Here is a 23,520-nt window from a genome sequence, read left to right as displayed (position 1 = left end):
GTCACAAGAGTAAAGCATATGTAATTTGGTTTATTTAGCACTTATTGATTGAAGACCTACCATGTGCTGAGCTTGGGAACTCAGATGAATGGACGCTGCTCTGACTTTAAGAAATATACAGTACCCTCGGGAAGAAGCGCGTGTAAAAAACATAGTAGTGGTAGAGAGAGACAGAGTCAACAGAGCAGTACAGAAGAGTGGTACCTAATCCAGTGTAGGGATCAAGGAAGAAAAGAAGGTGCAATCAGGCTGACTGATGTGGTGGGTTACTGTGTAAGAAAGGGAAATGATTGGGTGAGACCCAGGCAGTGTGGAAGCTAAGGATTTGAAACTTTATGATATGGGAAATGCAAAGCCCTTGGAAAAGTTTGAGCTAGTATTTTGGGGAGATTAGTGAGTTGGTGGTATGCAGAATGGATTGAAAGGCTAAGAGATTAGAAGCAAGGAAAACATTTGAGAGGCTTTTTGCAGTAGAACAAGATAAAAATGAGAAAGCCCTGACTTAGAATTGTGGAGGAAGGCATGCGAAAGCAGAGAAAAAAATCATCGAGGATAAGTGGAATTCTTGACTGACTTGTCTTGGGAAATGAAAAAGGGTCATAAATTTATTCTGAACTTTGGTATCGAGAAGAATGGTGATGTTGTTAAAGAAATAGGGATGAGGGGAGGGTGAATATGATATTTAACATGCTGTCCAGTGGTTCACAGGGTCTGGTTCTTTGGGAAAGCACCGAGCACTCTTTTGGCCCATGTCTCTCAAATCCCTCCGTCCATCGCCGTCTCTACATCCAAACCTAACTGCTTTGAACTTTAATTGCAGCTCCTCCACCCCCGCCACCCATGATCCGAAATGGTGCCAGGGATGCCCCCCCTCCCCCCCCACCGTACCGACTGCATGGGTCAGAACCCCTGAGCCGAGGAAGGCCCCCGCCTCCACCCTCAAGGACGCCAGCTGGGCCCCCCCCGCCGCCTCCACCACCCCTGAGGAATGGCCACAGAGATTCTATTACCACTGTCCGATCTTTCTTGGGTGAGTAGCTAGCTGTTTTAGTCTCATAGTTCCTGTGGTGACTTCACTAATTCCAGTGGCTGCTGCAGAGTGGGAGTGGTCACTTGGTGTCCTCTGTTCACTGCAGTTCCTCTCCTGACCTTCCCTCAGACTTCTGGGTCCATCCATGGACATCCCTTTCCTTAGGCAAATTCTAGGCACGATTCCTTTGGAATAGATGGAAGTAAGATCAGCAGGTGTTGTGCTAACTCTAAAGCCAATCTCTTGCTCCCCAAGGCTCATTATTTGTGGTTAGCTTTTAGGTCAGAGACTGTATCCTCTTCAGGATTATTGAGACAGGAATTACGTATCCTCCTAGGAAGAAGAGCTCCTTTCTGGACCTTTGAAAACAAAACAACACTGTGTACACAACTTTTATCTAGTAATCCAAAGCCACTGACTAGTTGTGTTACTTTGAAGAAGTCGCTTCATTTTTTTGGACCTCACTTCCCTTATCTATGAAACAAGGAGACTGACTAGCTCAAGAGTGTATCGGATTAACTTTTCCAAGGTTATAAATGAATCGTAGACTGCACCTAAGAGATTTCTAATTCATTAGGTCTGGGATGGAGCACCAAGTAAAGATTGTCCATCAGGTATTGTTAGACCCTCTGTTGAGGAAGTCTGGAAGGATCTGCACAGTCCCTTGTAGCCTGAACACTGTAGATTCTTTAATGGCTGACTCTTCTCTGGCCCTGCTCTAGTCTGTTCCTGTTAAGTGGACCAGTATTTTTGCTTGGAGGATATGCCCTTTGGAATGTGATCAAGCCACACCCATAGAACATTTGAGCCTTCTTGTAGAGGGGCCATGGAAAGTGGGAGTGGGAGCCATGACATGGCCATCCCGACTGTGTTGCAGAGCTCAATGAGGGGAGCCTGGGCCAAAAGGGAATTTTCTGGTCAGATCGTTCCCTAGCTGGTGGCATATAGTCCCATTTTAGATTAATTTCTGCCAATTTGTGGATTTAGTTCAGTTGGTTTCCCATGGTGATAGTCTCTAACATGACTATGTTACTGAAAGACAGAACTATATTTCCTTCTCCTGCCAGGCAAACAGCTGGGCTCCTTTCCTGATATGTGCCTGGTTTGGGGTGGAAAGATTTAAAGAACCAGTTCAAAGACTCATTCCTTAACGTAAAGAGCCTTTGAACACGCTGTGCGTACGAGGTGCAGAGAGTAATGCTGTTGCTGCCCTCACGAACCTTGCTTTAGTGGGCAAGGCAGGCGCTCATGGTACATCAGGAAGCCTGGGAGACTAGTATGGGGAGAGTCAGAAGTGGCAGAGAGGTGTGTGGGAGCACGAGGAAGGGCGATATGAATTAATATTGTTCCTTTTGCAGATGATTTTGAGTCAAAGTATTCTTTCCATCCAGTAGAAGACTTTCCTGCTCCAGAAGAGTATAAACACTTTCAGAGAATATATCCCAGCAAAACAAACCGAGGTGAGAGAAGAGAATCATGGAAGGTCTTCCATAATTGCATAGGCTGTAGAATTGGTGTGTGCTTTTCTTAGCTTAAAATTTGCTTCTCCTTGTCTGCATTTTCTTAGACAACGAAGCCTTGTCCCAGATTTTAAAGGTTAGCTTGAAGAGCCTGTCTGTCTCTCATTTTAGGAATGTTTGAGTTATTCAGGGTCTGGTGGGTGACCTTGCGTATGTGGTTTTTATTTATTTTTTTCAGCTGCCCGTGGAGCCCCACCTCTGCCGCCCATTCTCAGGTGAAGCCTGGCTTGGTCCTGTTCCTCAGGAAAAGGATGGACCCTCTCCTCTTCTCAGATGGTCCCTTCCATTCTCCCTGAAACCTGCATGACAGCTCCTAACGTGTTTCTCCAGTGCAACCAACCTCGAGACTCCAAGCGTCCACCCAGCTCACCTCCATCTATGCATCTCGTCTCTGGACTTGGTGACCGGACTCTTTATATTGACAGTAGGGTCTCAAACCCTGCATCCATCCCTCCTCTTGCAAGCCCTGCTGGCCAGATGAGGAGAAAGATTCCATGTCTCCTGCTTTCCTCTGGGGAAAGGTGCCTTGTTGTGATGAATGAACTCATTGTCGGGGCGGGGTGGAGAATGGTACTCCTACCTTCTCCTACCCACTGTGGGGGGAGCTTGGTGGGTATATTATATTTCATCATTTTAGGAGGCTGGCATGGCCAGGACTTCTGGGGGTGGGCATTTTTAGTGAAATGGGAAAGGAGTTTGCAGAGAAGTGATCTGTTTTAAAGGTCAAGTTTAGAGCATGGGCAAGGAAGTGGGTCTGCTTTATTTTTAGGGGTATTTTGGCTTTGCCCTCACCCCACCCCACGCTTATACCCAGAAATAGGTTGGATATAAACACTAAATACTAATCAGTTGAACTAAACATCTAATAAAAAGAGAGGGTGAAGTAAACTGGGGGTCCTTTTAGAGCTAGTCAGTTCCTCTGCGTCACAGGGACCAGGAGCCATGTGAGCCCTCTGGGGCTCCCTGCTCCATTTCTTCAGGTGCTGAGGCTGAGGGATGTTTTTCCTCCTCTCACCACCTATCCCCTCAAGAGAAAAGTCCCTTTCATTCATTCATTATGGATTCAGAAACCCCCAAAACCTCTAGTGAGAGATAGGAAGATAGGACCTTGGCCTTGGCCTTAACCTTGACCTTGAGGCTGCCTCAGTCTTCTCTGCTTGGCCCTGAAGGCCACTGGCCCTTTCATCCCTGTTCAGAAACTTCAGCCCCTGATGGGTGCTCCAGGATGACGAAGAAGGGAAGGGTGAAGCACCTTGTGGAAGGGACCAGCTCTGCGGGCTGTGAGTGGCTTTAACTGAGGCCCACTCGTTGTGAAGTTCATAGCCCATCTGAGTGAGCAGGCTCTTCCTGTTCCCTTCTGCACCACTCAACCCCAAGACTGCAGGGGTTAGCACAGCAGAGTAGAGAAGGGTGAGGAAGCTTATGGGGGTAGTCAAAGATTCCTCTGCCAAAAGCACAAGGACTTTGGTGCGGTGTGCCTCAGTCCAGTTGATCTTCCCTGGCAGCCAGCAATATGTTGTTTCGTCTTCCAGGTCCTAGTTAAAGAGCACAGAGAAAATGAAGGTTCCCAGTCTAGGTAGGAACTGAGCTTGGATCGTGGTGCAGGGACTTCCCCTTCTCCAACAGCATGATGGAGCTCCTGGGCTGCACATCCAGCTGGTTTGGTTTGCTAAAGCTCTTGTCAAGTGCAGAGGCTGCTCAAAGCTTGAAGTGAGAGCAAAGGAGCTTTCATCAGATACATCACAGGCTTAAACTGTCCTAGGGACCTTTCCTATCTGTTGGATCACAGACGAAGGATCTGTACATGGTGCCCAGTGAAACCCAAGTGCTCCCAGTGCTAGATGAGAGAGCTCTCAACTTGGGTTATTTATCTGGGGTCTGCGATCCTTTGCCAGCCCCTGGACCATATTGACTGTTGGGGCAAACCATGATTAGGTCTGTGACCACGGTTTTTCTAATCATTCTTTATTTATCATTCTTATTTTCAAATCTGTTAGCAGTTACCTCCCAGCAGTATCCCCCCAGCATCCTGAAGCCAGTGGAGCTTAGAGAGAGGATGTTAGTGGAGGGAAAAGGACAAAGTACAAGACTTGATACTGCAGCAGAGTTCCAGGGTAGATGCTGACCCCAGTTACTGAACTTGGACTGTGAAGTCTTCCCATTTATTTTTGAAATGGGAGTTGATGCCTTTTGTACAATGTTATCAAAGCGTATCTCTTTTCCCCTCACTCCGCAAACATAGAGCATCGAAATGAGCATCACACGTAAAAGCCAAACCCCAGCTTTTCACTGGGGCTACTATCTTCCTCCCGTATGACCTGCTGCCCCTCATATTCCCCAGCATTTGGACTGTGTCACGTGGGTATTGACTGTATTTTCATTTTCTTGGCCTCATGGAAAAAGGCCTGGGACTAGATCTAGTCAGATGGATTTTCTTCTTCAGAGCATGTTGATGACACAGTACCTATTCAAATGTCTTTGCCTTATACCCTATTTGGTCCCTGTGTTAATAACAGATTTATTATCATGTATATTTACTATTGATGAATGGGAATGTGAGCCTCATAGTTACTGATCTATTTTGTATGCTGTAAAAAGCTTGTAATACAGGTTTGAGGTGGGCTGGCTACAAGAGCACTAAAACTTCTCACCTTTTAAACTGCTCTTTTTATCTGCTTGTGGGAATGTCATCTCTTCAGTGGAAGATTGGGTGGTCTCATGTTGAGGCTGTTGCCCAGTCCCATTAACCCCCTTATCCCTTCCCAGAAGGAAGAGACATTGCCCAACTAGGCATCAAAGAAGCTGTGTTAAAAGCCCTCGTGTGGGTTTGGTTTTATGATGTTTTTCTCGGGTGGGAAAAACTTCATAGTTGTTTCTTACCGCCCTTTCTGGGAAGCAGGCCAGTGGTCTGCAGGTTTTTAAATGAGCTAGATGCCCCTCTCCCCGTCTCCTCTGGTCCCCAGACCTGAATCGCAGCACTGTGGTGCTCCAGGTGTGGTTTGCTCTATTGTGGGGGTTTCCTCCAGCTGCAGAGGCCCAGCGTTTTCCCAGCTGGGCCCGCAGAGTGAGAGCACTTAGGGGCTATCCCACCCAACAGACAAGAGGCTCCTGTCTCCAAAACTTCATCCCAGCCCTCTGAACTGGCAAAGGCAAGGAGACTAGCCACTGACCATTGCCCTGGGGGCATCCCCTCACCCCGTAGCTTCCCCTCTTGAAACCTAAATTTACCTCCAGGGAGAGGTGAGATAAAATTGTAAATAGACTTGCTACAGAGCAACTCAGGGTTGGGGTGTGTTTTAATTCTCCTGATCACTTGAAATAATCTGTAGGCTGAGTGCTTATGGGAGTGGGGGTGAAGTGTGACTCCAGGGTCCTTCCCTTCTGCAGAGCTCTGGGTGGAGTAGAGGGCATCTGAGGCCCTTTGGTGGCACTACACTGAGCTGTCTGTTCTGGAAACCCAACCTGCAATCAACTGCAAATCAGATTCCTCACATTCCAGTTGTAGTCTTTCTTTCCCTGTTGAATCTCAGTCCCTGGCTGTACGTGGTCAGGGTGGCTTTCTGTGAGCCACCCTACTTTAGGGAATGGGAGGCATTACAACTCTGCCTTCGAGACTCGTCTCTTAAAAGCAAAGTGAAGCAAAACTACAACCACCTTCAAAACACATACAGAAAAAAAAAGGATAATTTTAACCAAAGGAAGGGTTTGGTTCCATTCAACTCCACATTCATTGTGCCTTTACTTGTGTTAGATTTCTGTGCTTTCTTCCTCTCTCCCTCTTTGAAGCAATTAAAATCTTCCTTGATAACTGCTGTTTCCTTCTTTCTCCTCTTGTCTGACAACTTAGTGGGTTCCCTCTCTAATGGTCTTAAATCTCATTCCACTGGTGGCAGCGGGGCCGAGCCTTCTCTTCTCACGTCTAACCCTTGTCCTTTTCCACGGCGACCAGCATGGGAGTCATCGTCAACACTGAATAAAAGACTAGAGTGACGTGCGTGAAGAGTGTATGTATGTATGTGTGCGTCCATCTTTGTCTGCATGTGGATTGGTTTCTTTTCTTCTAAAAAATAATTTATTGTATGATTTATTTTGGAGTTGTTTCTGATTACGGGGCTCCCTCTCCCAATTAGCATTGATTTCTTTACCCCCTTCTACAGTGTATAATCCGGTCTCAGGTTGGATTCTTTGGTACATTTCTTTCTTCTGGATGCCGTGCAGTGTAATTAAACCTTGCTTAAAAACAAAAGCAAAAAACCTGAAAACTGTGTAGTCTTGTCTGGAATACCACCACAAGTGGTGGCATAGAAGAGAGGAAAATCTGTTGCCTCCGGTTAGGGTACTGGTTTGACTCCAGATCCTCTGAGAAAGTAGAAATACTAACTTGGGCAGAAGCATCTGCAGCTTCCTCGGAGTTTTCTCTCCTCCCCTCCTGCTGTGTTTTGAAAGTCACAGTTCCAGTTAGCCAGGCTGACTGGGTGATTCTGATAGAGTTGGTCATTATTTATATTTGCCACCTAACTCCCCTTTGCCCATGATTCCAGGGAACTCAGGAGACCCCCTGGCCTTGTGTCCTTTCCTTATATCCCTAATGCTTCTTTGCACCTGTGTGTGTGGTAGATTCTCACACTGAAGTGTGAAGAAAAGGTGAGGGCAGAACACGCAGACTGTGTCTGTTTTTATGTGGGTGTTGCCTTTTTTTCTTCACTGCTTAAGTTGAAATCTTAGCTGGCTTTCTTGAACGTTGACTGTAGGTGTCAGAATTGAACCAGACATTCTCTGCTTACTGTGGTCAGCTGACATAATCACCACTAAGATTTAATGAGCTTAATCTACACTTTCATCACTAGCAAAGGTCTTGAAATTATTTCCCGTACTGGTTCATAATAGGTGTGTGTATGAGCCACTCTCACACAGTTTGATATAAAAACCTATGAGGGTGCGGGAGCGAGGGGAAAAAAGGGCCTCCTTTCATTTTCATCCATATTTGCCAGGTTGGCTGAATTCCTGATTCTTTGAGCCATCATTGTTATTAATATGATTAATAAACTACCTATTTATTGATTTAATTGTTCCTCCTGTGACTTTGAATAGCCCTCAAATAGAGTTTGCCTAGATGACTCTCAACTTCCTAACCCTATAAGCTTTCTCCGTCCTATTGGGATGGTATTGCTAGTCTGTGTACGTGTGCACGTGCCCGCCAGTGCACACGCGCACGCACACAGACACACATAAGGATGCCGGACAGGTTCTTCCTGTGTCATTTGGTCCCTTCCTCCATGACACCGTGTATGGATTAGCAAGTGATAAGGACACTAGTTTGCCCACCTTAATTATTACCAAGACATAGCCGCTTATGGTGAATGTGCCTCTTTAAGTATTTTCTGGCCCAGCCCAGCCACTAACTGCAACTTACTGCAAGGAAGCTACCTGTCTCTGACTTCCTATTACTCTGCAGACAGAGGTAAGAGAACTAAAATGTCAACCTCAGGATCCTAACCACCCCAGAGGATAACTATGGGGAAATGCTTCATCTTTGACATCACTGGAGCCCAGTCTGGATTGTTTTTACACATAATTGAATTGATTCTCCACTCCTAGGTTTAGGGGTGTGAGATTTAAAGGACTGTAAATGTTCAAGCAAAAGATGGATATCGACTTGGCAGGAATGTCCTTTCCATTCATTGAGCAAGCGTTGATTGCGTATTTTACTCTGTGCCAGGCACCGACAATATGAAGACGAATAGGACATGGTCTTTGCCTCCAAGGAGCTCAGAGTCTAGCAGAAGACTTCAGGACAGCCACCAAGGGAAACCTATGCGGGGCATTAAAGGCTTTATGGTAATTAGCCAGGGCAGGAGGATGGTGACTGGCATTCCAGACATAGGAAACGGCAAGGACAAGGCACAGAAGCGAGAAACAGTATGATGGTATGCTCATCATGTTAGTGGAGTAGTGAAAAGAGAAAACTTCAACTAGGTAACCTTTTAGAGAACTTTCAATCTGGACGTTCTGTGATTCTCTGCCTGCTTCCACAATAGTCACTTATTCTTGTAGGCTTTTCTTGGACTGGTGCTATATTTCCTGGTGAATGCTTTCATAGGCTCCAATATGCACGTTAAGTACTCATGGCTTCCTCTGCCCCCTCTGTCCCACTGTAACTGAGGTAGTTGTTCACCACCATCCCTTAAAAGCTGGCTGGGCACTTGTTACTACCATTTCTGGTTATGAAGGACAAGTTTTAGGTGTCCAGGTTATAAAAATAAATATGAACAGTGAAAGTTGCTTCTTTCTAGGTTCTGTTCCCCTGTTAAGAGATCAGAAATACCAGCTGGTAAAAAAGTCTCCATTCTGTGGTAGCACTTTCTCCATTCGTGGCAGCCTACGCTCTTCACTCTTGTAGTTTTCAGCTCCTGGAAAGCCTTCCCCAGATGTGCTCCTTTGCCATCTCTCCCTCTAAAACCTGCATCTGTCTATTCCCCCTCGGTATGTTTTAAGTGGTCAGGAGTTTGATCTCCTGTTAGACTTCCTGAGTTTGAATTCCAGTTCTTCCACTTACTAGTTGTGTGACCTTGGGCAGATTTACTCAACCTCTCTATTTCAGTCTTCTCATTTGTGAAATGGAAATAATTCCAACTTCATTGGGGTGCCTGTGAGAATTAATAAGGTGATATAGGTAAAATACCAGAGCTCAGCCCCTGGCACACACAAGCATTTAATATTGGTTTTTATCTCCTATATGAATGAACTACAATTAAGTTGATTGTATTATTGTTTCCCTATTTCTCGGCTTGCTCTATTTCATTTGATATTGAAGGATGACAGATACATGCTTACCATCACCTAGAATTGGATTTGGGTTTTTAGTGGAACCTGGGTTGTTAGCATTGGAAGCTAGCCTGTAAATTACTGCTTTAATTTATATTTTTCATTAAAAGTTCAGATTGCCACTCCATCTGTAGTGGTCTTCTCTGGCCCTGAAACCCTTGTATTTAGCCATAAAAATATATATATTTTAAAATTAAGGGGCCATAATCCTCTCCACTCCCCACATTGTGTGGATTAATGGGATTAATGATAGGAAGGTGCACAGAATATCGTATTCTTATCTTTAACAAAATAAAAGCAAAGGCCTGGCCCTTTTTCTCACCCTTGAAACACAAATCAGGGAGCTACTGTGATGAAGTGCAGTGTATTTATGTATGTATGTATAACTTTACAAAGAAACATTGCTTTTGGTTGTCAGGAAATGGACCTAGGCCCTTCGAGGCCACCAAAATTCTGTGACCTCTAACTAACCCTCGGCACATTTGCTTTGTGTCTTGCAGTGTTGGGCATTAGATATGTAAAGCGCTTAGCATCATACCTTGCACCCAGAACCGCCCAAATAATGGCAGGTATTATGTAGTAGCTCTCTGAAAATATAGCCCATTAGGGTAAGGAAAAAATGGGTATGTGCAGCAGTGAGAAGGTATTGAAGGAAGGGCGTGGGAATACAGTCGCGAGCGGCAAAAACTACAGCTCCCGCCGGGCCTCACTCAGTCGGCCCCGGCGCAAGCGCGCATCTTTCCGCCGAGGCCCCGGATGTAGACTGCCCCTACGGCTCGGTGGGCGTGGCCTCGTGGTGGCGCTGAGACCTGAGGCTCTCTTATTGGTTGTGCGCCTTCCCGCTTGATTGGTTGTGAAGGAGGGGGCTGGGGCCAAGGCGTGCGGCGCTCTGGCGACACCCAATCAGAAACGTGGCCGGGCTTTGGCGGGAGGCGGGAAAGCTGCGGCTGTGCAGATTTGGCGCGAGCGCGTCTGGGCTTTCCGGCTGACGGTGTGGTGTCTGTCCAGGATCCTGTCGTGGACAGTCCCTTTAGTTTTCTGTGGGAGACGTGAGAAGGCGCCGGCACTGAGGTGACGCAGCACTGTGAGGTGGAAAGGAGAGGAGGCCCGAGTCCTGGGGGGCGGCGGAGTTGGGTGAGGGGCTAGGGCGAGGACCGCGGGTTCCGTAAGAGGAGGAGAGCTCAGATCGCGGGAGGGTGAGAAGGTCGGGGTAGGGAAGGGAGACGTGCGCCCTCGGAGTGCTCTGGCAGTTGTGTTGAGTGCGGCAGGAGGGAGACGTTCCCCGAGCATCTGGGGCTATGTGGGGCCGAGAGTTGGGTAGAGCGGGGATTGAGTGCGGAGTGAGGGCTTGAGGAAGCCTGTAAATGTGGGAGGCTGCTGGGCTAAGCTGGTGTTAACGATGTACCCCGTGCCTGGAGCCAGGGGGGTAGAAGTACTATGGACGCCAATTAAGATCAACTTGTTATTGTATGTCTCGAGTGTTTAAAAATTTGGGCTCTGGAGCCAGAATGCCTGGTCTTATATCCTGCTTTGCTGTGACGTTGGGCCTCTCTGCCTCTGTTTTTTTATCATTAAGATAAGGATAATAGTACCTACCTCTAAGGTGGTTGTAAAACTTAAAGGAGTTAATACCTAAAATGTTTATGACAGCCTTTTACTCGTAGTAGGTGGTGTTCGCTATTGTTGCATAGATTCGGATATGAAGCAAAATTAAATGCTAAAATATTGTTACAATATAATCTACTTATGAAATGAATTTCGATCTTCGGTATAAGTTACATGTTAGTTGTTTTTTCTTCACTTTTACATATTGACTGGCTGTCCTGTTCTCTTTTTTGTACGCAGCTGTGTTGCCGTCATGCCTCAAACCCGCTCCCAGTCACAGGCTACAATCAGTTTTCCAAAAAAGAAACAGCCTCGGACATTGGACAAAGCTAAAAACTCCAGTGACACCAAACTAGAACTGGCAAATGTCCAGGCCATACCCCGTTCTCCTTGTGCAAAAATTCTGCCTCTTAGCCCCAGAAAACGTCTGGGTAAGCTATCCATTATTTGAGTACAACTTTTTGTCTGGTAGCTCTCGACCTCTCTTTCTCAATAATAAGATGCCTTTGAAACAGCTTCCTGAGTTCAGTTAAGACCACTCTGTTCCCTTTGGTTATTTTCAGAATGGTTGCTAAGTGCTTACTGAACTTCAGAGTTAAGCTACTTATTGAGATCACTTTCTGAACTACTTAATAGGTCTGATCTTCAGTTCCTTAATACTGAACTTGGTTCTGTCAGTGTTTTAAACGACCTTGCAGTTAGTTATATAGTATTTTGAAACTTGCCTCGTTAGTTGTGAAATTAAGAAAAACAGGTGACAATTCTTGTTTTAGAGCAGTGGTTGGTAATCCTTTCTTTTTCTTTCCTTTTTTTTTAAAATTATTTTTTGTTTGTTGTTTCCTTTCTTGTTTTAGATCATCTGTTTTTAATGAGGGGTGATTTGGTAGGATCTGGAGACATTTTTAGTTGTCATAACTGAGGGGGTGATACTGATATAGTGAATAAAGGCTGGGAATGCTGCTCAATATTCTACAGTGCACAGGACAGTCCCCCACAATGAAAAATTACTTGGTCCAAGATATCAATGGTGCCAAGGTTGGGAAACCCTGTTTTAGAGCAATCCTAGAATTTCATCCCACTAAAACCTCTACCAACTAGTAAGACTCAGTGGTGCCATCTGGTGGCCACTATTTGCTTCCGGATGAGAGGCATTTTATTTTGGTGGTTCTGACCGTGATAGAAATTCATCCCCCTTTTTGGGGGGGATGCAGAGATCTTTCCAAGTCCTTTTACTATCCACTGCTATGAATGACCACATTTTGCTTTTAATGTTTCAGGTGACGACAACCTGTGTAACACTCCCCGTTTACCTCCCTGTTCTCCACCAAAGCAAAGCAAGAAAGAAAATGGTCCCCCTCGCTCACATACATCTAAGGGGCGCAGATTGGTATTTGACAATCAGCTGACAACGGAATCTCCTAGCAAAAGAGAACAAGCCAGACTTCACCAAAACAAAATATGTTCCTCAGTTCCAAAAGGTCAAGACATCGCAACAAATTCTGAGCAGAGATGTCCACTGGAGAAAGAATCTGCGTGTCTGAGACTTCTCAAGCAAGAAGGTTGGTTCTTACATGGCAACTGTTAGTGCAGCCTCATAAACATGGCTGGTGATTCCAAGTGAAACCTGGTGGGTCTTCTCAGTCACCTCTGTTGTGTCTAATTGTCCTTTCATGTCTGGCACAGGTACTTGCTACCAGCAAGCAAAGCAGGTCCTGACTACAGCTGTCCCAGATCAGCTGCCTGCCAGGGAAAAGGAGATGGATGTCATCAGGAATTTCCTGAGGGAGCACATCTGTGGGAAGAAAGCTGGAAGTCTTTATCTTTCTGGTGCTCCTGGAACTGGAAAAACTGCCTGCTTAAGCCGAATTCTGCAAGACCTCAAGGTACATTGAGAGTCTGAATTATGATGCTCTTGCCAAAATGACACTTGGTTATCAAGGGTTAAGAAAAAGTAGAAGTGCTTAGGGCACTGCAGTTTTCCCCAAAATAAGACATTTTTAATTTCACTGTCTAAATCTTTCCAAATGAAAGTGGACCTTATTCTCTTGTATGCTGTTAACTCTTCAAAGACACTTCAGGTTCCATCAAACCTTTATCTGAGGCCAAAATAACTCGCATGTTTGCATTTTTCTAGAAGGAACTGAAAAGCTTTAAAACTATCATGCTGAATTGCATGTCCTTGAGGAGTGCCCAGGCTGTATTCCCAGCCATTGCTCAGGAGATTTGTCAGGAAGAAGTATCCAGGCCAGCTGGGAAGGACATAATGAGGAAACTGGAAAACCATATGACTGCGGAGAAGGGCCCCATGATGTAAGCATTGCTCTGCTGCATGTTGCTCTGTGAAAATCTGCAGGATCCATTGCCCAAAAACTCACATTCTCGTCTCTTGAATGTATCAGTTTGCTCATAAAAAGAACATTTCCTATATTTTCTCTCTGAGGGGTAGTTACATAAGCTTAAAGGGAAAGAAGAAAAGAAAAAACAAAAGCCTTCTAATTTTAAATTGGGGGAAAATGTTTTTAAACTAATTACTTGAAAAACCTGTATGTTACTTTCTGGTGATGATGGGGGGTATCATCATAACAGTGACTGGAGGTGGGACAGATTATGATTTTCAAACTGGTCTTTTTTTTTTTTTTTTTTTTTTTTTTGCCGTATGTGGGCCTCTCACTGTTGTGGCCTCTCCCGTTGCGGAGCACAGGCTCAGGACGCGCAGGCTCAGCGGCCATAGCTGACGGGCCTAGCCACTCCGTGGCATGTGGAATCTTCCCGGACCGGGGCACGAACCCGTGTCCCCTGCTTCGGCAGGCGGACTCTCAACCACTGCGCCACCAGGGAAGCCCTGGTCTTTTTTTTTTTTTTTTTTTTTTTTTTTGCGGTACGCGGGCCTCTCACCGTTGTGGCCTCTCCCGTTGCGGAGCACAGGCTCCGGACGCGCAGGCTCAGCGGCCATGGCTCACGGGCCCAGCTGCTCCACGGCATGTGGGATCTTCCCGGACCGGGGCACGAACCTGTGTCCCCTGCGTCGGCAGGCGGACTCTCAACCACTGCGCCATCAGGGAAGCCCTTCAAACTGGTCTTAGCTGTAGGAATGTGACCTAGTGTCAGCCCAGATCAAACAGATTGGAGAGTTAAGGTGAACATGGATACTAATTGTTTCTCTTTTTTTGTAGTGTGTTGGTGTTGGACGAGATGGATCAGCTGGACAGCAGAGGGCAGGATGTACTGTACACACTGTTTGAATGGCCATGGCTAAGCAATTCTCGGTTGGTGCTGATTGGTTAGTGCTCTGTTGTTTATGTTACATGGTGGTTCTAAAGACCTTTTTCTAATCTCTTCAGTTTATTCATCACATATTTTGTTTTGTTTTGTTTTTTGGCTGTGCCATGCAGCTTGCGGGATCTTAGTTCCCCGACGAGGGATTTAACCTGGGCCCCAGCAGTGAAAATGCCGAGTCCTAACCACTGGACCACCAGGGAATTCCCTTATCAACTATTATTTGATCTTACACCAGCTTTCTGCTTTCTTACCAAAATAAGAAAGTTACTATAAGATAATAGGAACCTTAATCTAAGTCAAGTCAACTTTGTTAACTCTGGATAGAAATGACATAATGCTGCATTTCAGAGACAATTGATTTTGGGAGTATCTGATCCTGCTTATAATTGAACAATTCTAAACATAACTCAAAAAGAGCATTCTTCGATGATTATACACATCTTATCTAATGGGTATTGAGGGTGGGGGTGGGGGAAAGTGCGAAGCAACTGTTGGAATGCTGGATTATAACTGGAAATTTTATTCAGTTTTTTGGTGGGTGTTTTTTTGTTTTTTTAATATTTATTTATTTGGCTGCACTGGGTCTTAGTTGCAGCGTGCGGGATCTAGTTCCCTGACCAGGGATCAAACCCGGGCCCCTGCATTGGGAGCGTGGAGTCTTAACCACTGGACCACCAGGGAAGTCCCTTATTCAGCTTTCAGAGGGTTTGGTTTTCCTTTTACGATGATTTGACCAATGATGCTTAGTGTCATTTATCTCCTCCTCAGGTATTGCTAATACCCTGGATCTCACAGACAGAATCCTGCCAAGGCTTCAAGCTAGAGAAAAATGTAAGCCACGGCTGTTGAACTTCCCACCTTATACCAAAAATCAGATAGCCACTATCCTGCAGGATCGACTTAATCAGGTGAGTGCCAAGCATTGTACCAAGCTGAGTGTTCCTTGTATCACCTGTGAAGGTGGTTCAAAAATATTTTGCTTTGATTGCATTACTAAACAGGGAGTTCCTATAGCCCATTCATTTTTATATGAATTTCTACTCTTGGCTCCATTTTAGATGCCTTAGTGTTGGAATAAAAAGAGTTAGAGGAGTCACCCAAATGCTTCTCTAATGGCCTTTTAAAATAGGACCCATGGGGACTTCCCTGGTGGCGCAGTGGTTAAGAATCCGCCTGCCAATGCAGGGAACACGGGTTCGAGCCCTGGTCTGGGAAGATCCCACATGCTGTGGAGCAACTAAGCCCAAGCGCCACAACTACTGAGCCTGCGCTCTAGAGCCCGCGAGCTACAACTACTGAGCCCGCGTGCCACAACTACTGAAGCCTGAGTGCCTAGAGCCTGTGCTCCACAACAAGAGAATCCACCTCAGTGAGAAGCCCGCCCACCACGAAGCCCGCCCACCCCGCTCACCGCAGCTAGAGAAAGCCTGTACGCAGCAACGAAGACCCAACACAGCCCTAAATAAATAAATAAATTTATAAAATAGGACCTATGAAAACACTTTCTCTATTGGAAATGACCAAATAGATTTTAGTTTAGTTTAGTTTTGCTAATTTGAGTTTCAAGTGCTTTTTTTTCCCTTTGTGAACCTCTACCACATTCCTACAAAATGCTTAAATGTATGAAATCCCCATTTACTTCTAAGCAGAAAAGGCGTCTTAGACCCTAAAGGTTGGTCAATCAAGTCTGGGACCTAAATTGCAGAGGGGAAGTCTTATAGTTCAAACTGTCATCTTCTATGTCTTGTTCAAAGGCATCTAAAGATCAGGTCCTGGACAATGCTGCCATTCAGTTCTGTGCCCGCAAAGTCTCTGCTGTTTCGGGAGATGTTCGCAAAGCGCTAGATGTTTGCAGGTGAGTTATGGCACTGTTGGCTGCTTTTATTAAAAAAAAGAAGTGCTGTTGATTGTCTCATGTAACTCAAGTGAATGGGGCTTAAGAGGCTCCATTCTGCCACTTTTTACGCTCAGAAAGGAGGACTTGTTTCTCAGTGGGGAGCTCTGCATTTCCACCGGTGTTAATGTCTGAAACATTATCAGTCCATTACCTACAGAGGGAGAAACAAATGAGATGTTGCTGGCACTCCCTGTGGTGATTATAGATTGGTTAATTACATTTGTATTAAAAAAGACTCCAGTTTACTTTTCCATTAGCTGGTCTCAAGCAGGTTTATTTATGGACCTGAACCATCTTTGCCTTTAGACTTTTTTTTCCCTTCCTTTGCTTTTGTGAGCACCCCTTCCTCCAGTTGGTGGTCCCCCACAGTTGTACTCCAGACCTCTCTCTCCCTTCCCATCCCCCGGCCCCTCCTGCTGGGGAAAGCCTCTGTGCTGACTGATGAAATTTCTTCCTTCCCAGTAGGGACACTTGGTCCATTAAAATGATACTTGCTGTGTTGGCCCGCTGGTCCAACTTCCCCCTACTGCGATGCAGAAGATCCAGGTCTGGCTTATGGCTTCCTGTGGGCAAAGTACTTTGGAGAGAGCAGTGGGAGAGTAAGCTCTTCCTATTGCTAGATGGTGTCATCCTGGATTTGAAAGTTTCCCCTAGTCAGCGAACTACTTGGGTAAAGACTGCAACTATGAGCAAGAGTCAAGTAGGCCAGTGTGGTTCTAGCCTACACATATCCTGTGCGGAGATAACTGAGGACGCTCCTCTTAGGTCTGGTGTGTATGGGCGGTACTGGCTCTCTTAGTCAAGCACCCACACTACGTGTCCTCTCTCCCATCCATGACAGGTTTTCCTTGTTCAAAATGTTATCATTGGCTCAGTGTACGATGACTTACTTGGCCTCTGTAATAGGAAACCATGTAGTGTTGAAGTTTCTCAGATTCCCTGGTCCATGAATTATTTCAAGGCAATTAAGTCCCCTGGAGCTGAGACATAACCCAGTTTTGTCTGGGGGCTTTAAAGTTATAAGACATGTTGCTTTTTGTTAATGTGCCTGTTTTTGAGCTTTGGTGGTTTGGTGTGGTGTTTGGTTTGGCTCAGCCTAAATTAATTTTAGAAATTTTTTTTTTTTACAGGAGAGCTATTGAAATTGTAGAGTCGGATGTCAAAAGCCAGACTATCCTCAAACCACTGTCTGAATGTGAGTAGTTTATCTCCTTTTTGTCTTCCTTTATAATTGGAAGCTTAACTTCTCTGAGGAAAGAGATAGAGAGCTGAAATGAGCATAGTTAAATCCACAGTTAAATCCACACTCACCCATTTGTGTACGGGTGTCGTGTTTTTCATCAATTTCATCCACTTTATTTCCATCTTGCCTGCCAGTGCTATAATCCATGTGTTACTGGAAATGAGTTCTCCAGGGTGTTACATGAATGGTTGGGACAGAGTCAGTTTTCTTTCCAAGCTCTAGGAATGAAAACTAGACAGTAAGGTTGGATCAGCTTCTCTCTGGGTACTTACGTTGAGTGCACTTTACATCTCAACATAGGTGAAAGCAAAGCCTGGGAAGTAAGAGAGTCAGACAGGAAAGAATTGTGTTCAACTTGAGATATCACAAGCCTTTAAACAAGTCTAGGAGGGTGGAGGTACAAAGATAGTATTGCTACGGTAAACTGCAGCCGTTTACAAAAATGACAAAATTAATTTTCCTTTCCTTCAACCTTGTTCTCTTAGCTATGGCAGATGTAAAATGTCCATGAACTACATATCTTGTGTTTAATATCCACTCTTAATCTTTAGAAACAGGACAGTCTGATTTGATTGTTTCTTCCTTCACTCCTGCACTGGTTGAGTGTTACTAAAATTGTTTCTAGCACCATAGTTCCACAGAAAACTCCTTTTTTCATCAACTTGTTGAAAGAAAATTAATAAAAGTATTTCAGAATTAGCCAAACTTAGTGCTTGGACTGATAGGTAATATTTGCCAATGCATAGACTAGATACTGGTTTCTCTTCAACTTTTCACATTATTCCCTTTTTTCCCTTACCAATAACATTTAGGCTTATCAGTGGACCCTGTGAGCACCGCCTACACACATACAACTAAAAGGGGTTGTGAATTCCTGTCATAAATTATTAATCTAATTCCTGTCTTTTGACCTCTGGTAGGTGTGGTTAGCTTTTTACAGGCTCCGGACGCGCAGGCCCAGCGGCCATGGCTCATGGACCCAGCCGCTGCGCGGCACGCGGGATCCTCCCAGACCGGGGCACGAACCCGTGTCCCCTGCATCGGCAGGCGGACTCTCAACTACTGAGCCACCAGGGAAGTCCCGGTGTGGTTAGCTTTTAATGGCTCTAGAAAGCTATAGGGAGACTGACTTGAAATAAATATAAGAGGACACTCTCCAATAAATAGCACTAACTGGGCTTTGACACAGTGTGGGTACACCAGTGTTGAAGATACTCAGACACAAGCTGGATAGGTGACCACTTTTTTTTTTTTTTTTTTTTTTTGCTGTACGCGGGCCTCTCACTGCTGTGGCCTCTCCCGTTGCGGAGCACAGGCTCCGGACGCACAGGCTCAGCGGCCATGGCTCACGGGCCCAGCTGCTCCGCGGTATGTGGGATCTTCCCGGACCGGGGCACGAACCCGCGTCCCCTGCATCGGCAGACGGACTCTCAACCACTGCGCCACCAGGGAAGCCCAGTGACCACTTTTTGGGATTGTTTTGAAGAGACTCAGCTGTTGGTAGGGAGCGAGACTAGACCTCTAAATTCCTCTCAACTTTAAGATTCTGCTTGTTTGATCGCTGATCTCCAGTTTCTCCATGATGATTAGTCCTCGGTAGCATCCCATTTGTGATCATGAAATAGAAGCAAACTCTTGTGAGACAACTGACCTGGTCTCAGGAAGTAACTTTAGGCAAAGGTTGTTACAGAGCAAATCGCTCCCCTGTCTTGCAATTCCTGTGTCCAAACAATGAGGCCACAATCCTCCGAAGCTTGTTGGCAGTTTCCCAACCTCCAGACTCTGAGATGGTGCTATCTGCTAAGATATCCAGTGACATTTTCTCAAGTGTTGCTCTCCTGGAGATCAGCTTGGGCAAATGAACCCAACCTCAGAGGTCATTTGGGGAGGCTATCTAGAGGACTTAGGTAGGATTGTCCATGTTTAGCCACTCTTTTTTTGATGTGGACCATTTTTAAAGTCTTTATTGAATTTGTTACAATATTGCTTCTGTTTTATGTTTTGGTTTTTTGGCCATGAGGCATGTGGGATCTTAGTTCCCCAACCAGGGATCGAACATGCACCCCCTGCATTGGAAGGTGAAGTCTTAACCACTGGACCGCCAGGGAAGTCCCCTAGCCACTCATTTGATTTGAAATATTAGGTAATTTTTTGAGCCTTTAAAAATGACCAGGGACTTCCCTGGTGGCACAGTGGTTAAGCATCTGCCTGCCAATGCAGGGGACACAGGTTCGAGTCCTGGCCCGGGAAGGATCCCACATGCCGCGGAGCAACTAAGCCTGTGCACCACAACTACTGAGCCTGTACTCTAGAGCCCACGAGCCACAACTCTGGAAACCGGTGTGCCTAGAGCCCGTGCTCTGCAACAAGAGAAGCCACCGCAATGAGAGACGCCCGCCCCACAACAAAGAGTAGCCCGTGCTCGCCGCAACAAGAAAAATCCTGCTCGCAGCAACAAAGACCCAACGCAGTCAAAAATAAATAAATGAATTTAAAAAAAAAAAAAAAGACCAGGCCCAGCCATCTTTGTTTCAAGGTTCTATCCTTTGCCTTTGAGATATTAGGAACCTTCCAAGCAAGGCTGAGTACATTGGTTCTCTGTCTGGTCCTTATTCTTTCATGAGGTGGATTTTGTCTCTCTGACATTAAATTGCACTCTACAGGATAAAATTGCTCACTGTTCTGCCCAGAAGAAGGATAACTGTACTTTCCAAGTCATGTCACACTTTGGCATCTTTCTAAGGATCACATTTTGTCTCATCCTTTGGCTTCTAGTTACAGAATTGGAACTTCTGCTTTGCTCTTGAATTTCCTTCTGTTAAAACTTAATATCATCTGTCTCAATACCCACAATATTTTAAAAATCTAATCAAGCTTGATTTATTTACTTTATAGGTAAATCACCCTCTGAGTCACTGGTTCCCAAGCAGGTTGGTGTTATTCACATATCACAAGTCATTTCGGAAGTTGATGGAAACAGAATGACTTTGAGCCAAGAAGGAGCACAAGATTCCTTCCCTCTTCAGCAGAAGATCTTGGTCTGCTCTTTGCTGCTCTTGACCAGGCAGCTGAAAACCAAAGAGGTCACTCTGGGGAAGGTTAGTTGGGAATCTCAGCAGATGGAGCTGGGGTGGAGATGAGAATCTGCTTTGCAGAGCAGATATTTTCCAAAAGGCCTATCACGCTCCAGCTGATGTGAATTAAAAATGGATTTTAACAGTAAGAATAAGTACTGGTATCATGTAAAAGGCAGCTGACTTTATTTCCCTTGGGTTGTGGTTGAGACTTTACCATTAATCTTCTCCCCTTTATTTCTGCCTCTCCCTATGAGATATATAAAGCCCCTTTCTTGCATTACAGTATAGGTTTTTGGCAGTATCTCCAAAATGCCTTTTCAAGGATTTCATTGAAAAGGGAGAGAATTAGGGTATTCAGATAACTATTTTGCAAACCCAGATTCACATTCTTTTAAAAGATTACAGGGTTACAAGAGATATGACTTTTGGGCTTCCCTGGTGGCACAGTGGTTGAGAGTCCGCCTGCCGATGCAGGGGACACGGGTTCGTGCCCCGGTCTGGGAAGATCCCACATGCCGCGGAGCGGCTGGGCCTGTGAGCCATGGCCGCTGGGACCGCGCGTCCGGAGCCTGTGCTCCACGGCCGGAGAGGCCACAGCAGTGAGAGGCCCGCGTACCGCAAAAAAAAAAAAAAAAAGATATGACCTTTAAGCAACATTTGTTCTCCCTTGTTTCCTCTCAGTTATATGAAGCCTATAGTAACGTCTGTCGCAAACAGCAGGTGGCAGCTGTGGACCAGTCAGAGTGTTTGTCACTTTCAGGGCTCTTGGAGGCCAGAGGCATTTTCGGATTAAAGAAAAACAAGGAAACGCGTTTCGCAAAGGTACAACGAACTGCTTCTTTGTGACATTGCTTTTAACTGTCCTGCTTTGGCGAGCTTATCTTTTGCTAAAGTAAAGATTTAAAAATGACCACAATTAGATAAACAATTTTTTTGTTAGGTAGGGTTTAAGGTGTGTGAAGATAGGGCTGTAGTATGAATGAGATTTTTTATTTTTTCGGGCTGTTGCAAAAGCAGTGTTTAACTTGCTTGCCTCTTGTGAGACAAGTTTAATACGGTAGAAGTTTGTGTAATAAAAACTGCTTTTGTGAGTTCTCCACCATGAAAAGTGCTTTTCTCTTTGCAGGTGTCTCTGAAGATTGAAGAGAAGGAAATAGAGCATGCTCTGAAGGACAAAGCTTTAGTTGGAAATATCTTAGCTACTGGATTGCCTTAAATTCTTTTCTTTTATACTAATACTCTGCCTAAAAGTATCTGGCTGGCATTTGGAGAGGGATGGAATCTTCATTTTATTACTTTATATACACTTAGGTCTGAAAGCAAACATGACCTTTTTTACTTAAAACTGATAAAATTTAAGCTATAAATTCGTGAATATTAGCACAGAATTATTTATCTTTGGGTCTTATTATGTTTATGCATTAAAAACAACCAAGTAGACCCTTTTTAATTACATTCACTGCCTCTACCTCTAGTGTGCCTCTAACCAACATGCTTGCAAGTATACAGACTTAGGCTGTGGAAAGTTTATATATTTATCTCTGTTTCCTCAAACATTGGTGTATTTTAAAGAATTTTTGGACTAGAGGAAGAAGAATGAAAAAGGGGTTGATCCAGGAAAATCAGCAAGTCCACGTGGAGATCTGGAGGACACTTTGATCAAAGAATGTCTTTCTGTTTGGAGTATACTGTGTTCATGTTGCACATACTTCCACGTTGTGACTTTTTTTTTTTTTTGCGGTACGCGGGCCTCTCACTGTTGTGGCCTCTCCTGTTGCGGAGCACAGGCTCCGGATGCGCAGGCTCAGCGGCCATGGCTCATGGGCCCAGCCGCTCCGCGGCATGTGGGACCCTCCCGGACCGGGGCACGAACCCGTGTCCCCTGCATCGGCAGGCGGACTCTCAACCACTGCGCCACCAGGAAGCCCCCACATTGTGACATGTTAAAGACTCATTGAGTGTCTTGGGCACCCCCAAGCTTGTGGAGGTGGTAAGGAGGATGTGACTACAGGCTGTGAATATATTTATTTTCAAGTTGCATTCTTTGTTTTCTTAAGCAGTCACATTTCAGGAGAGCTCAGACTTTCAGAAGGCAATGTGAAAATTGTGAAAATCCTCCCCAAACTGTCCCACTGTCCTGGCTGTCCTCAGATGAAGCCACTTGTTTCAAGATGCCTTTATCTGGGGTTGGATTTTCAATGACACCTCATTTTCCCAGTCTTCTAGGTAAATGCATCCATACGGTTACTCAAGTCTCCCCTCTCTTCTGGGTTTGGTTTCCAGTGGTATTAAATGGCAATTTGTGACGGGGACGCCAGAGGGCACCATTATAACACTGACTGCCTCGAAAGTGCAGGCATAGGGCTGGGGTAGTTTTGAGAGAAGGGGAAAAGAGAAACTTAAGTTTGCTTCATTTGGGAGGTTGCTGTACTTTTATAACTCGAGCAAATGCTTGGAATGCAAACCATGTGTGCTATGAATGGTCTGAGAGCCAGTGACCAAGTCTGCTGCTCCCTGAGCTCTTGTGCCTCCTCCCGCCTTCCCAACATGGCTTGGGTTTGAGAACTTGATATGTGTACAAATGATCTGTTGGCCACTGTTTCGTTCATGCTGCCCACTGTATCCTTGCAATGTGATCTGGTCTACAGCAGGTGGTATGGGATAGAAGGGCACACAGAGCCCTCTGAAATGAACACTACCCACCGGTGTGTGTAGCAGCGCATAGTCTATAGACAGGAGTCTGACTGTCTCACCGTCACACTCCTTTACTAGAGCATTCATTCCCTCTGAGAGCAATTTGTGAGGGGAGGACACAGTTCTATACCTAGAAGCTTGGAAAGTGTCTGGGGCTATAAGGGTTAACCAGCATAATTGCAGAGATTGTCCGAAGGCTGATGGAAAGCAGAGACTGAATGGGATTGAGAACAGATGCGGGGCTTGATTTAAATTACATTTTATTGGATGCTGCAGCCTTAAGAGACGTGACTGCTTTACAGTTTGTTTCCACACTGTGGGCAGCTGCTGTCTGTTCTGTGTCCACAGTA

General features: G+C 45.3%; 2 protein-coding genes across 3 annotated transcripts in view; both read left to right on the top strand.

Annotated features, from left to right (window-relative positions):
* The window catches only part of WIPF2 (WAS/WASL interacting protein family member 2), a 38,852-nt gene extending 35,954 nt beyond the window's left edge, over positions 1–2,898 (top strand). For both annotated transcript variants that reach the window (XM_059997886.1, XM_059997887.1), the window contains 3 exons: positions 821–1,030; positions 2,389–2,490; positions 2,729–2,898. In XM_059997886.1, the coding sequence (XP_059853869.1) occupies positions 821–1,030; positions 2,389–2,490; positions 2,729–2,769 (353 nt within the window). In that variant the 3' untranslated portion in view covers positions 2,770–2,898. The remainder of the gene's footprint in view (positions 1–820; positions 1,031–2,388; positions 2,491–2,728) is intronic.
* Positions 2,899–10,364: 7,466 nt separating this feature from the next.
* CDC6 (cell division cycle 6) lies at positions 10,365–22,510 on the top strand. Its single transcript, XM_059997885.1, has 12 exons — positions 10,365–10,446; positions 11,221–11,411; positions 12,258–12,539; positions 12,664–12,863; positions 13,115–13,290; positions 14,154–14,260; positions 15,028–15,167; positions 16,014–16,114; positions 17,287–17,351; positions 20,295–20,497; positions 21,158–21,298; positions 21,603–22,510. The coding sequence occupies exons 2-12, from the start codon at positions 11,234–11,236 to the stop codon at positions 21,690–21,692; spliced, it is 1,683 nt and encodes a 560-aa protein (XP_059853868.1). The 5' UTR covers positions 10,365–10,446; positions 11,221–11,233; the 3' UTR covers positions 21,693–22,510.
* Positions 22,511–23,520: the final 1,010 nt, after the last annotated feature.

This window comes from Delphinus delphis, chromosome 19, assembly GCF_949987515.2.
Source record: "Delphinus delphis chromosome 19, mDelDel1.2, whole genome shotgun sequence".
In the NCBI taxonomy this organism is placed as follows: Eukaryota; Metazoa; Chordata; class Mammalia; order Artiodactyla; family Delphinidae; genus Delphinus; species Delphinus delphis.
The sequence above is the reverse complement of the archived record's forward strand: the minus strand, read 5'-3'. Positions and strand labels throughout refer to the sequence as shown.

Excerpts from the sequence above, each read along its gene's own strand:
- CDC6 (XM_059997885.1), top strand. The coding sequence starts at position 11,234 with ATGCCTCAAACCCGCTCCCAGTCACAGGCTACAATCAGTTTTCCAAAA. Across the intron at positions 11,412-12,257 it reads TAGCCCCAGAAAACGTCTGG|GTGACGACAACCTGTGTAAC; the intron begins GTAAGCTATCCA and ends TTAATGTTTCAG. Across the intron at positions 16,115-17,286 it reads AAAGCGCTAGATGTTTGCAG|GAGAGCTATTGAAATTGTAG; the intron begins GTGAGTTATGGC and ends TTTTTTTTACAG.